This window comes from Biomphalaria glabrata, chromosome 13, assembly GCF_947242115.1.
Source record: "Biomphalaria glabrata chromosome 13, xgBioGlab47.1, whole genome shotgun sequence".
Taxonomy (NCBI): Eukaryota; Metazoa; Mollusca; class Gastropoda; family Planorbidae; genus Biomphalaria; species Biomphalaria glabrata.
Window position 1 is genome coordinate 4,390,948 of NC_074723.1, and position 15,307 is coordinate 4,406,254.

The window sequence follows — 15,307 nt, forward strand, 5'->3', positions numbered from 1 at the left end:
CTGCGGAAAAATAAAGACAGTTGGTCGTTGTGCTGGCCACACGACAATCTCGTTAACCGTGAGCCACAGAAACAAATGACCGTAGATCCCAAAGTCTGAAAGGGGAAATTTACTTAGTTTTACTAAGAGAATAATGAAGAAAGCTAATCAAAAAGCAGATGTGGGAGACATTAGGGTTTGAATGTCACGGAGACTAGTACACACTTAAGAAATATTGAATAGTAAGCCAGTAACTACCTATTTTTTTTTTACAAAGCTTATATCAACTCATTCTGTCTGTCGGTCTGATAACAATTTTAAATACGTTATTTCTCCAACTTCCTTACCATTTCACACTTAGCACAATTATTTATTGTCGAAGACAGCACAAGAATCAATAACAGAAATTAATTAAATTGTTAATTAAATAATGGTATTTAATTATTTTTTGTTTGAAATCGCAAATGGAAATAACTCTTACAGTACTGAGATGAGCAACTGTAAATGTGGAGTTATTCCCTTAGTTGAGGTGGGTGTGTGTGTTTTTATGCTTGTTCGGTCATTCTACCCAGACTTTCAGTATCAGCACTTCGCTGTCAACTAGCACTAAAACAGTCACCCATGACACTTGATCAGCGCTCCGGTGTACAAATAAAAACAACAAATGTCACCCGGGGGTTGTCAGCTCACAATACCGATCCAGCATTGTCGTCAGCGGTCTTAGGCAGAACACACAACCCCAGAACGTCAGAGTGGAAACAAAAAACAACAACATGTTTTTGTAGTGAGTTCAATTTTTGCTCCAAATGCTATTTTCTAGTATTGCTCAAGCCTGCACCGTTTATTGGATTCCATCTTAAGTTTGAATGTGTCTCTATTTGTTATAAAATGTGTATCTAGTTTTTTTTCACAAAGAAGTTATTCAAGTTATTTCCAGTTTTATAAGTTAAGATCTAATACGCGGTTTTGTTGTCTACCAGCAGTTTAGTGCTGCAGGTCAATGACTGTCTACAACAATGGGAGGGGAGGGGGAGGGGGCGTTGTAAATATAAACTGCTCACTATGAAGTATTTTCTTACTCACTAAAAAATTAGGCTTAACATGAAGCTTGAAGCTTTTTAGCTGAAGGGATCCCTATTATTTTTATCTCTCTAAAATTAGCTTCTCCAACATAAAAAAAAAACAAGAACTCTATTTAATTCCACGTATTATTTTTAGCACTATAGAAATTTACTGTTGTTTCTCGAAATGTAAACATGTTGCTTATTGTTCATGGTTTATGCAATTAAAACAACCTTGACCTTGACGCTTAGTACGAGACGGTTTAAAACTTGAATGCCGCTATGGTCATTGTCTACACATTACGCATTATTTATTCTTAGAAATATCTTTATATGCTGCATTATAATAATAATAATAATTATAATAATAATAATAATAATCTTTATTGTCCGTATGGAAATTTGTCTTACAATTTGTGCATTACACCAAACAAAAAACATTATAACTATAAGAAACCAAAGTGTACATTCACCAGACTCACTCATAATTTACATGTGACAAAGTTTATATCAGATTGTTCCTATTGAATGATTTGGTTGCCAGGGGAACAAAAGAGTGTTTGTGTCTGTTTGTCTTTGCCATCGGTGTCTTGTATCTTTTTTGTGATGGTAAAGTCACAAAATCCTGACACAAAAGGCAATTCTTTATTTCGAGGATCTTGTTAGCTTTTTTATTGATGTTTGTCTCCAACAACTGCCCAAATGGGGTTTGTTTTTTTTTTTGCTGATGATTTTACCAGCAGCATTTATAAACACAGTGACACACATCAATAGCCAATTATAAACAGTATACTAACAGGCTCCAAAGGCTGCACAGATGTAATAATTGTCTTTCATCTGGCGAGGTCAATAACACTGTCCACTCTACTAGTGACACAAAACCCTCGTTATAATGTTGACATCGGAAGCCCTACTGCGCTATCCGAAATAAATAAATTCATAGTTTACTTACGCAAATGTTTTCATTTAGAAAATCTATATCTCGGCATTTAGAATGACCTTGTTACTTCATATACCATGAAAGAGAAACAATGGATAGTCTAACAAGCAAAAAACCAAAGAAAAGACAAAGTGGCATCTAACGCAAACATGCAAAGCACATATATAGCACGTAACAGACTTGGCCCTGTGTCTCTCAACCGATTAGTCATTAATTTCGCAAATACTTTTGTGGTCTTCGTGAAGGGAAAAAAAAAAGATAAATATGTAACTGTCTAGTTAGGAGTCAGTATTTCGAAGTTTTAAGAAGAAAAAAAACATACAGAACTGTAACTTCACCAGTTTTAACTCTAAAGACAGTGTCTCCCAAACTTTTTGTCAAGCGGAACACCTCGTACATTCTGATTATTTAGCGGAACACTTTGCTTATATTTTACATAGTTGAATTCACGTGGTGGCCTGCTAGTTAATTATTCCAGCAGTTTGTGGAACACCTAGTCAGGCCTCGTGGGACACAGTTTGGGAAACACAGCTCTAAAATAACCAAGGTTTAGGTTTTTTTTTATTTTGTTCTTTTCCTTCATATTTTGTTAAATTCTGAAATGCAGCTCGTAGATATTTTACATTATATGTTGTTTTATTAGGTAGTATAAATGTGAATTTCTTTTCCGGAGCTACACAAGACCAGGGGTAAAAGTCTGTGCCTGCATGTAATCGACAGAAGAATAGCTCGCAAGTTTAGCGGTGAAGGTCTTGCTTGCCAGACAAGAAACAAAAAAATAATAAATAAATGCAACTTTTTTATTTACATTCTTTTTGTAAATTAATTTCTTTTAAGTTTGACAAATAGCCAGCGCTGCATATAAATAACCCGTGACACTCATAAATGGCCCATTGACATATAAATAGCCAGTGACACACTAGGAATATATAAATAACCAGGGTCACTAAAAAAAATGTGCATTGACACACATGGCAATTATAAATAACCAGTGACACATAATAAGCCAACATTAAATAAAAATAACCAGTGACACTCATAAATACCCAGCAATACATATAAATAGCCAGTGACATACATCAATAGCCAGTGACACATCAATAGCCAGTGACACACATCAATAGCCAGTGACACACATCAATAGCCAGTGACACACATCAATAGCCAGTGACACACATCATTAACCAATGACACACACATCAATAGCCAGTGACACACACATCAATAGCCAGTGACACACATCAATAGCCAGTGACACATCAATAGCCAGTGACACACATCAATAGCTAGAGACACACATCAATAGCCAGTGACACACATCAATAGCCAGTGACACATCAATAGCCAGTGACACACATCAATAGCTAGAGACACACATCAATAGCCAGTGACACACATCAATAACCAATGACACACATCAATAACCAGTGACACACATTAATAGCCAGTGACACACATCAATAGCCAGTGACACACATCAATAACCAGTGACACACATTAATAGCCAGTGACACACATCAATAGCCAGTGACACACATCAATAGCCAGTGACACACATCAATAGCCACTGACATACATCAATAGATAGTGACACACATCAATAGCCAGTGACACACTATGAAGTCTTGTACACTTAAGACGTGCTGTTTACATTTTGACTGTGTATTACTGAAACTTGGTGGTACGGCATCCCTAGGGTGCCTACGTCGAAATGGCCCGTAATATAGTAACAGATTTTAAACATTTCTCTTAGAGAAGAAGCATGTATAATGTGTTATGCCACGCTTAGGAATGAGCTATTTGTTTTGTAAATAGTGGAAGTTTTGACTTAGAGACAACGACGCGACTAGTAAAAAACTAGACTAGGTTTTGAGGGGAGATAGCGAGACATCAACCGATGTAAACAGAATACTTCTGGGCGGCTTTAGAGAGGCAGCTTTTTTATGAACGTAGAGATTTAGCTTGACGACATTGGACGGGTCCCTTTGTTATTATTATCATCCTACTAAGGGATTAACTGACAAAAGGCTTCGTTTCATGACGTCCTGTAGAATTGACGTCAGTGTGAAGATAATAATAAAAGAATTCTAACTAATGAAGACCGAGCCTTTACGCATTTAGATTAGTCTAGTTCCCCTTTCATACATGACGATCTATAGAGCAGATGATGTAATGGTCATCTGTTTCTGTGGACCACGGTTAACGAGGGTGTCATGTGGACAGCACAATTGCCAACTGCCTTTACTTTTCACCAACTATCCATTAGAGCTGGGTGGACTCAGAGGCATCGTAAAGATCCAGAAATTAAAAATCTCAAGTCTTCCCCAGGATTCGAACCCCCCCCCCCTCGGTTCGGGAACCAAACGCTTTAGCAATCAACCACCGCGCCTCCACATGTAGACTCTTACGACGAATGGCTGCCTATCATTATCATACGCAAACTGAAGGATCGTCTAGTAATGCCAGGGGCCGATGTTGACACCCTGTCCGTCCCTGGTTCAAAGTGCCAAGGTGAGTTGGTGAGAAGTAACAAGCTTTAGACAGAAGATTACTTTAAAAAATAGAGAAAGAACCGCTAATAACTGCCATTTATCTGAAAATGGCAGGATTTAGCTCCCTTTCTGCTATATAAAACACAATTAATTTATTAGTACTATATATAGCCCCTCCTTCGTGATCGAAGATGAGCACATTTCTCATTTCCTATGGTCTCGAAGATTATTGTAAAGTGCAATCCTCGCTTTAAAAAGCCGGCCGCATACGTGGTATCGGTGGGTTTGGTCAGTAGCAGATAGACCTGCTTCATTACTCAGCTTTTTGTTATTAGTATTGATTAACTAACTGATTAATGTTTTGATTAATTCGTGCAATGTCATCATCAATAATTATGCAAAATCTCAATTTCGAGATCCGAGAATGGGAAGTGGGAGAAACAAGGTGTCAATAATTAATCACCAATAATCAATTAACTAATTGGTCATTTTTCGACTGATTCTTGTCTTGTCAGGTTCAATGAATAATTGTGCAAAGTTTCAACTTGATCCGAGAATGGGAAATGGGAGAAAAAACATGTTCAAACTTTTTACCAGAACAGACAGACAGAGTTGATAAAAGCTTTTGTAAAAAGCTCACAATTGAGCGCGCACTAAAATGCAACATCACCAGTGCCTCCATTGCAGATGTGGAAATTAAACAGAGCGACAGTGGCCTTAATGTGAGACGTCCAACGTTTTATTCATGTTTATGAAATGTCACATTTCTGACAAGTCACCAGCGCCTAGCGAACGCAAAACCCTCGTGACCTTAACAGCTAAGAGTGACAGTTTGCTGGCTAAAAAACAAAAGAGATAGGTCACACTCACCGCAGGCTCCGGGGCACTGATCACAGAAAGGTCGCTCCTGTTCTCCTTCGCCTTGGTCATCTTGAGTTGTGTCACGCAAGCGGTCCAGACTGGGTTATGGTCCCGTTACAGAGTTGGGCGACGTGTTGGGTACGCACTGAGACGTTTCGGTAAGTAACGCAGTGTCATATACACCACAGTCATTCACACCCACACACACATTCACACACACAAACTATACAAACACACAGAGAAGGTAGAAGACAGAGAGAGAGAGAGAGAGAGAGAGAAAGATAATAATATGGACTGTTAGGAAATGGAAAAAAACAACGTGTTTGTACAGAGTAACGAACGCGTTAGAGTACAGTACGCAAGTCACAGCAAGCGAATTGACCAATTCAAATATCTGCCAACTGATTGGGTAAATGGTTGGCTCATTGACTAGTCTAGGTCGATTGACGTCGACTCACTTAGATACGGGCTGATGTATTGTATGACTTATTGCACGAAATTCTTAGTCAAGTTTTCGATCTGCTCTCTTGGCCGTTTTGGAGCAGACATCAGGAAGAAGCCGCGTTGATATCAATTAACATCTGGACACACAGGATCATTCTGAATGTCATTAGAAAACACTTGGGGAATTCACAATAAAAAAGTAAACAATGTCAAGGACATCAAATTGAACTTAGCCCGCTGAATAAAATTTTAAACAAGCAAAAATTTTTTTTAAACTTGAAAAAAAAAAAAACTAATCTAAAGGGGAATAACTCCGTCCTTTAAACTATATCTTCAAATATTGTACACATTCTTTAATTTATTCTATATCAAACAAAATAATTGATTGCTAATAATTAATTGACTAATTCAGTATTTTGTTTATTGATTCATGTTTGGTTAAGCACAATAAACAATTGTTTAAAGTATCAACTTGATCGGAGAATGCGTGAGGGAGAAATAGCAGTAACAATTATTTAAGGGGACTAAACACAACACATTTAACCATATATGTGAATACTGAAGCCGCTTTTAAACAAAATAATGAATAACCAATAAATAATTGTCTAATTGGTTACTTTTGTGATTGATTCATATCTTGTCTATTTCTATAAATAATTGTGCGAAGTTTCAGCTTGATCCGAGAATGGGTGTGTACACACTTTTTACCAGACAGAGTGAGTTGATATAAGCTTTGTAAAGATGATCTACAAACGGAAAAGTTTAGAGAATGTGATTCTGCGGAGCCAAAAAGTGAAAGAAAGATTACAATATAACTTGTTAAAAATATTTTTTAAAAAAACGCCTAGCTTATCAACGCTTCCTGTACTTCTCTGCACACAGGATACCCCAAATAGGCTAGCTTATTCCGGTCTTTCAGTCACTTAAAAATCTCCAATAGTTATTAGGCTCCTAAAATTTCTACAAGAAGAAATCGTTCAGAACAATTAATTTTATGTTTACCCATGATTCCTTGTAACTAGTTACGTCATTCTCAAGCTATCCACGCACAACGCTTTTGTTCATTACTCCATTTCGATATCTAAAACTAGGTCCCCAAAAAAAAAATTAATTAGTGTAATTACCGCTAACTGATTAAAAAAAATGAATGCAGACACGTAATCTGGCGGTAATTAGATATGTTGCATTGTGTATTGAGATAGTTCTTAATTGGTGAAATTGTGAAACACTATAGATGTTAATTATTTAGAGTAAAGTTGTTAATTATTTAGAGTAAAGTAGCAGCACCCGAGCTAGCCTCAAACTGCTATAGGACTGCCAGAAATTATCCCTTCAACCAAAAGAAATTATTATTTGTGCATAAATATTTTTTTTATATAATTATGTAAATATCCGCTGTATAGGCCTATAGATATGTAGGTCTAATTATTTTTTTTCCCTTTTGGTTTGTTCGTTTAATTGTTAATGTTATTGCTTTGTCTACAGTTGAAAACAAATAATATCAATTATAATATAATAATATAATAATATAATATAATAATATAAAAATATAATATAATAATATAATTACATAATATAATAATATAATTATATAATATAATAATATAATTATATAATATGATAATATAATTATATAATATAATAATAATCATTAATATATAATATTAATATGACAAAAAAGAATTATAGCTTATTAAAGAAAATAAATAAATAAAATATAAGACCTTGAAAGGAAACTCGGGTAGTGTGACGTCACTTACAATGAAAGAAGCGCTAAAGATGAGGTAAAGAGCCTAACAGTGACAATGGGTGTCTTAAGCTTTAATACAAACAAGGATGGCTGCCTGGTCGTGTGGTTTGCGCGCTGTACTGTCGTTCAGAATTATCGATGGTCCCGGGTTCAAACCCTGCCCGCTCCCATTCCCCCCGTCGTCCTGCGGGAGGTTTGGACTAGGAAGTAATTATTTTCAACTCTGAAGGAACATCCGAAACATGTAAAACAAACAAAACAATTAATGTAAAGGTTAAGGAGTTCAAGTATAATTTAAGACTAATAAAATATGTGCTTTATAATAGGCTTTGTTCCGACATTTTTACCGTGTTCCGCAATTGCGACTTCTTAAAAAAATACTGTTCCGTAATTGTGACTGACCATATCACAGTCGAGTTGAATGTGAAATTTAAATACGTGTTGCAAAACTAAACAATGCATCTATTTTTATCGGAAAATGGATGGGTAATGTCTAGATACTTTTTAGTTTTTCCATAGAAACTGTTTTCTAGGAAAATCGTTAGAGCCTTTTTCGAGATCCGTGTCCATCCAACCACCCAGAAGTTTCCAGGAAGGTAAGAGTTAAATAAAGGTATCGTAACAAGGAAGTAGATCTCAAGTGATGTCACCATAGAGAACAAAAGTACAAAGCTTACTAGGCAGACCTTGACCCGATTTTAAAAAATGTACAGATAAGAAAAAAAAAACAGGAGAAGAAAGTATTTTTAAATTACAGGAAAAAAAAATCCCAACTTAGATTTATCGCAGATTGAAAAGTTTCTTTACTAAATATACCTTACACAGGACGGAAGGAGCCGAGCACCTTACGAAAACTCACGAAGCGACACATCAGCCAAGAAGTGAAGCCTGTGGTATCAACCAGTGGAGATGAGATCTAGGCTTGGAATGACCCTTAGTCTGTAACTTGATCCCTCTAGTCGAGACGTAGTAATGACGATAACCCGTCACTGGACAACGCGTTAGGAAACAAAATCGAGTTCCTGAAATCTCTGACAAAAAATCCTAACCAAGTGGAAGAGAGTTAATTTTATGAAGAGACAATTTAGTCTCGAGAATAGTGACCTATTTTACATCGCTTATTACAACGTTTATATTAAATCCCTTTTGCATTCTTAAATTATGACGAAACACATCGACCCGTTCTAGTCATTCAATTGTGATCAAATGCTGCATTCAAGATCGATGACAAAACGTTAAAAAGAATAAACCTATTCGGTAATCAATTAGTCGTAATTAATTAATTTTGTTGTTATAGAGAAAATGTACTGAGCTAAGGGGAGATGAGCCTTGAGTAGAGAATTAGGTGAGTGGAATTAAAGGATAGCTGGAGAAGAAAAATAGAATATTTAAATGTCAATTAGGCTAGTCTTCCGAGTCCGAAGATGAATGAGGAGTGCAGTATTAAATGTTAATGTCAAGATTAGGCTATATATATATATATATTGGTTAGTTAATTAACGCTGGTGCTGCCTAGCCACGGGAAATACTGCATATATATATATATATATAATTAAGATTTTTCACAAATGCTTTTTCCCTGTAGAAAAAAAAACACTATTTGTTGTGAAAGGATTTTGGTGTGTGTGTGTATGTCGTGGAGCATGAGTGTCATCCTTAAGTTACGCCCCTGTTCTTTACCTGTCCAGCGGTTGAATGGGTCAGCTAAGCGGGGTAACGAGAGGTCAGGGATGCAGAAGCTCAGTTGAGCGGCTAGGCCTTTTTGTAAAGGTTGTGAGGTAGAAACTAGAGAGGAAAAAGTGCTGCAGTTTAATATAAAATAAAGCTATTCGAGTTTTGTTACTGTGATTAAATGTTTTGTAGTTCATCACAATTAGAAAGTCATCAAAACTATTTAATGCATTCTCAAACCAACAGAATGTCAATGACTTTGCCAACTAAATGAAAGCTACAAACGGTAGAGCTTAGAACATTTGATTCTGCAGTGCACAAAACGTCTCATTTTACTTCTTTAAAAAAAAGCTAGTTTATCAACACTTCCTTTCTTCTGTACCACCGGATACACCAAATGGCTTGCTATTTATAGCCTAGCCTCCATGTATGAGAATACGCCATAGAATAGTGTTGGAAATAAAGACTGTCTTTCTGAAAGGCAGCCTTGGACTGAGTTTACTTCAGCGACGCCAACATTGGATTGTTTCCTTATTTACCGGGATTGAACTAAGTGTTTACATTTCACACATTAGTTCCTGGTACAAGTTTCATGTTTGGCAAGTTGTTAGTTACCGAGTTACCGATAACTCAGAATCACAACTACCTCAAATCAAGTATTATCAAGTCATGTCGTATAAACAGTACCCGTATACACAACAACAACAACAACACATCCCAAAACAACGTGCACTTTAAGATAACCAACGTACTTCTGTCAGAAATAATAAAATAAGGCTTGTCTTCGAGTCCGAAGATTAATGTGGAATGCAGTATTTCCCGTGGATACGTAGCCCCAGCTGCCACCTACATATTTTGTCACATCCAGAGCAAGCAAAACCTCGATGGCGGATTTTCTTTTGGTCTCAAATGTGTATCCCGCGGCGTTTTTAAGTGACCTCCAGCTGTCTCGTTCTGAAGCCGCTTGCAACCAGGTGCTCTCTTCTATGTCAGCTAAGGCAAGTTGGCGCCTAAGCTGCTCTTTAAAGTGTTACTGTGGGGCACCTCTGTTACGTTGTTCACCTTTTAGCTCACCAAAAAAGACTGCTTTTGACATACGTTCGTGCACCTAACGGGATACGTACCCTGCCCAGCGCAACTGTCGGACCAAAAGAAGTCCCTCTATATTGTCCATACTAGCGTTCGCAAGAACATCGCTGTTTGTAGTGCGGTCTTGCCACCGTATGTCCATGATGGAGCGCAAGCATCTTTGGTGAAAGCGTTCAGGTAGTCTTAGTTGCTTCGTGTATATTACCCGTGTCTCAGATCCATATAGAGGGGTTGAGAGAACCACTGCTTAGTAGATATTGATTTTTTGTGGGCAGGCGGAGCGATTTATTCCGCTAAACTCTCGCCTGGAGGCGTCCAAAGACACTACTGGCCCTGGCCAGACAGTTATCAGCTACCCTTGAAAGCGATGCGTCATTTGATGCTATGCTTCCTAGATATGTGAGAAACAATAAAGTATAATAGAGTTTTAGTTTTCAGTCATTTTCCAAAAACAAAAAGACGATCATCGTAAGCATTCCTTTTTATTGCTGTTAACTGCTCTAATGACATAAGCTAGTAATACGTATAAACGTTCGCTAAGATTAAACAATGGCGATGAATGACACAGTTTACAGAATATATAATACAGCGAAGCTTGTTTTTAAGCGTGAGAGAAAGACTGGGTATCTTGAATGGTATAGATTTTACATTGACAAATCTTTTAAATTCAGTAAATTGGGATGTTTCGGAGATTTGTCACAATTGTTGTACCCCTAATCCAAACAATTAGCAATTAACATTTCAAATCTTTTATAAGTCATTTGAGTGCTTGTATGTGTCGGAGGCGCATAATGGAGCGGGCGCTTCCAAATCAAATCAAAAGTCTATGTCGGAGAAATTACGATGCGCAGTTAAACGAGAACCAAATGGGGATTCCAGAGCGCGAAAAGACAGACAGAAAAGGAAATAGAGAACGGGCCGTTCAGATAAACTTATTCACGGGCTAAAAAAATTGTTAGGTTGATCGTTCAAATTTGGCCCGTTTATTACAATTACAAAAAAAAAAAGTTGGTATTCAGGTCATAATTATCAAAATAAAACCTGCTAACAAATCAACGGGCGTAGTCGGTGAGTACTACTAGTCTTACATAAGCGAAAGGTAAAGCTTTTGTTTCCTGGTAAAATGGTCTCGTTAAAATAATAGGTATAGTAAATTTAGATGTTTTTAAGTAATCTGATATTAATCATATAGAATTCTCTATGCACTAATTTTGCTCTGAGACATTTTCGCAAATCCTTCGTGTACCTGTAGCCTATTATCGCTCAGTGAGGTTCTTGTAATGCCGAAAGTTAGTCTGTGTAACACTGTGCGTATTGCCTCATTAACAGGCTGTCAAAATAAGTTCTTCACCAACAGTGTACAAGTGTGTACGGTTTTCCGGACTTCGAAATCAATCAAGATGTGTAATAAATAATAATGGTACCGGTATCTATTGTTTGTCTTTTTTTCGCCATGTCTGAAAATCAACTGGTGAATAAAAATGGAGTTTATATTGTTAAAGAGAAAGATTTCAAGCGTGTATTTCAACGTCCGTGTCGAGTTCACGCATGCGCCAAAACGGGATGGTGATTGGAAGGGATTAAGACATGAGATATATTCAAACTAGTCTTTACCTTTTCAATTACAAACTCTTCTCCGCGTCCCTTACTCTTGTCACCCACTTTCAGGACCCCACCTGACACTCTTTTCTAAAAAAAGAAACTGCAAAGACATCCCTCTGTATGACAATGACCTGGTTTAAAACGTAGACTTGTTCCCGGTCAGGTTAGTGGACTTTTAAAGAATACAACTTCGTCCATTGGCAAAGACCAACAATTACGGTAAGTAAACTCCAACACGATTTGATTCCACGATGGCCATCAGCATGGTTAAAAACTAACAAAAGAAAAAAAATTAGGCCTGGAAGGTAAATCTGTCTTAAAACATTTGAAACAACGAAATCTTGCCCTACTTAATACCTCAACTTTTAGTACTGACTTTGTTAACGGTAAGTACACAGAAAGTGTAGGTACGACTGACGAATAATAATTGGGGCCGGCGGGAGGTATCACATTTATCTTTTCGTTTAGGAATTTGGTTGAGCATTGATGAACGGCGTAAGGTGCGATAGCTTCTTTTTGTGTTCTCCCCTGTGTTTGTCCAGAGATAACGAAGGTACCGACACGTCATATCTCTTCAAAGTCTGATGTTGATTAGGTCAACAGGGGGTTGAATTTCCGCTGATATTTGATATATGTATGCAGAGAATAGGAGTTCATAGTCTTTCTTTATTTCGACATCTCCCGATGAATGCCCGCTGGAAGTTATTCAATGACGCAACGATTGTTAGGAAGGAATTCCAACTGAATAGATGTATTGACAATCGCGCGGTTAAAAAAAAATAAGCTATAGGGCTGGCGAGTCGCAGTGAGTAAATAATTGTGTTTAATACAACACCTATTCTCAAAAAATGAAGCGCTTGACTTTGTCATTCACGTTTCCCTATGCGGCTGTGTTATCGTAAACATATGAACTGTTGTAGACTTTAATATATTTAAGCAAAAGAAAACGCTTTAGGGACACCTTCAAAGCTTCTCCGAAAACGTTCAGCATTGACCCAGCCACCTAGGAGACAGAAGCACATGACAGAGCATCATGGCGTCGCGCTGTGAAAACTGGCGCACAAAATTGCTGAGGAAAAGAGAACAGCGCTGGCAGAAGAAAAACGCCAGAGAAGAAAAGCAAGGCCAATGACACTGGCTCCAGCTGGAATAACCTGCCCAGTGTGCAGCCGAACATTCCGGGCTCGGATATGGGGCCTAGGTCTCACCAGCCGCATGAGGAGGCACAAAACCCCAGTGCAAAGCCCTCAGCCCCCTGGATGACAAAAGCGGTCATCATCGAACCACGATGGACGAACTATAAAGCAAAAGACTCACTGACAAGCTCTCACAGAGGTAAAAAGGCCTTAAACTGGAACCCACAGGGCACAAGACGCAGAGTGAGATCAAAAAGAAAAAATGGCGAAACAGTGAAGCCGAGAGGGCAGGAAAGATCTAGGAAGTCATTAACTCTTTCTCCCCGTTATTATTATTCTCGTTTCAGTTGTATTATTCGTTTGGTTCATTTGTATTACACTCTCCTGTTAGGATTAAACTTTCAATAACTTTTTTTGTTTGTTATCAGTTCAATGTTATATTTGGTATTGAATTATAGGAGAATGCACGCTCTTTTTTTACACAAAACAAATTAAAGTTTAGAAATCCAAAAATCAATTTAGTTTAATGGGGGGTCAAATCAACGTTGACACCGTCAATTAGGAGAGATAGAGTTTAAACAAACTAGCAAGAGACCGTGGGGAGTGACGTGTTTTTACTGATACCCTATGCTCTATGAGGAACACAAAGTACTGATGGCGATGTAACGGTTCCCTATGCTCTATGAGGAACACAAAGTAATGATGACGATGTAACGGTTCCCTATGCTCTATGAGGAACACAACGTACTGATGACGATGTAACGGTTCCCTATGCTCTATGAGGAACACAACGTACTGATGACGATGTAACGGTTCCCTATGCTCTATGAGGAACACAACGTACTGATGACGATGAAAATGTTCCCTATGCTCTATGAGGAACATAAAGTACTGATGACGATGAAAATGTTCCCTATGCTCTATGAGGAACACAAAGTACTGATGACGATGTAACGGTTCCCTATGCTCTATGAGGAACACAACGTACTGATGACGATGAAAATGTTCCCTATGCTCTATGAGGAACACAAAGTACTGATGACGAAGAAAATGTTCCCTATGCTCTATGAGGAACAGAAAGTACTGACGACGATGCAAAGGTTCCCTATGGCTGTGTCAAGGCGTATCGTCTGAGGCTCTAGCGTCTTTACTTTTTATTTTAAGTCCAACTTAACCTTTTGAAGGTCATGTACCTTGCCGGAGAGTTTTTCGTGACCTTTTCAAGCTATTCACCTGCCTACAGTCAAACACATACGCCAATCAAACTATCAAACCACATATCTGTCTGTCTTTTAGCATGTTTGTACTATAAGACAATAGCTCCTGTATACAACTTATAAGAGCAATTTCTTTGCTCTTAATAACTAATGATTATTAGATTTGTTTAAAAAAAAAAAAGGATAATTTTTATTTTGAACAACACACCACCCCTATTTTTCGGGAGAAAAAATGCTGGTTAAGCGAATGTATAATCTACTACTATGCCAATGAAAAGCTTTTAGATCTAGACTCTAGACCAGGGGTTCTCAACGCGTGGGTCGCGACCCCCTTGGGGGTCGATTGACGATTTGCCAGGGGTCGCCTAAGACCATTGAAAATATAGATTGTTATTGTCTATTCTTCTATTGCTGTGTGTGTGGGGGCAGGGGGTCGCAGCAGAGTGGGGGATTGTAAAAAGAGGTCGCCGAGCTTAAAAGGTTGAGAACCGCTGATCTAGACGGTGCACAAAAAGTGCCTAAGCATTAATTTATTAAACTCTTGAATGAAATAAGCATACATATGCGGAAATATCCGAAGTTATATATAGTCTGTTCGAAATAAATCTATTCCACTCCTCTAGCCAAATTTAGATTTATTTGTTTAGACTTTAGACTTTGAAAAATTAAAACCGTCAAACGAGAGTTTTCCATATGAGCCAGTAACCCATTTTAAGATCAAGATGAAACATTATACAATTATTTATTGTACCTGAAAAAAAACAACCTGAATCAATCAGTTTAAAAAATGAACCAATTAGTCAACTAATTATTGATGACCAATTGTTTGCTTTAGAAAAAGGTAAATAAATTCTAAATTCTTGAGTGATATAATTGTATTTGCAGAGTTCTGTCCCCTACATAAGCTTTTTTTTATTATTTAATTTGTTTTTCTTCTGAAGTTTCAATCCTTACACAAGCTATGAGCCAACAATGTCAATAGAAGTCCAAGCTTAATATATAGAAATACATACGAGTCAAAGATCTACAATCTACTCTTCTGGAATAGTTGTAACAGTTTTTCAG

The 15,307-nt window shown here is 37.4% G+C and overlaps 1 protein-coding gene across 7 annotated transcripts in view; it reads right to left on the minus strand.

Annotated features, from left to right (window-relative positions):
- LOC106071422 (endothelin-converting enzyme homolog) overlaps positions 1 to 15,307 on the minus strand; it is a 112,623-nt gene that overhangs the window by 56,934 nt on the left and 40,382 nt on the right. The window contains exon 1 of one of the 7 annotated variants that reach the window (XM_056008947.1): positions 5,343 to 5,472. The exons of 5 other annotated variants lie outside the window; for them this stretch is intronic. In XM_056008947.1, the coding sequence (XP_055864922.1) occupies positions 5,343 to 5,402 (60 nt within the window). In that variant the 5' untranslated portion in view covers positions 5,403 to 5,472. Of the gene's footprint in view, positions 1 to 5,342; positions 5,473 to 15,307 lie in introns of those variants that run through there. One more of the 7 variants, XM_056008948.1, reaches the window with a different exon arrangement.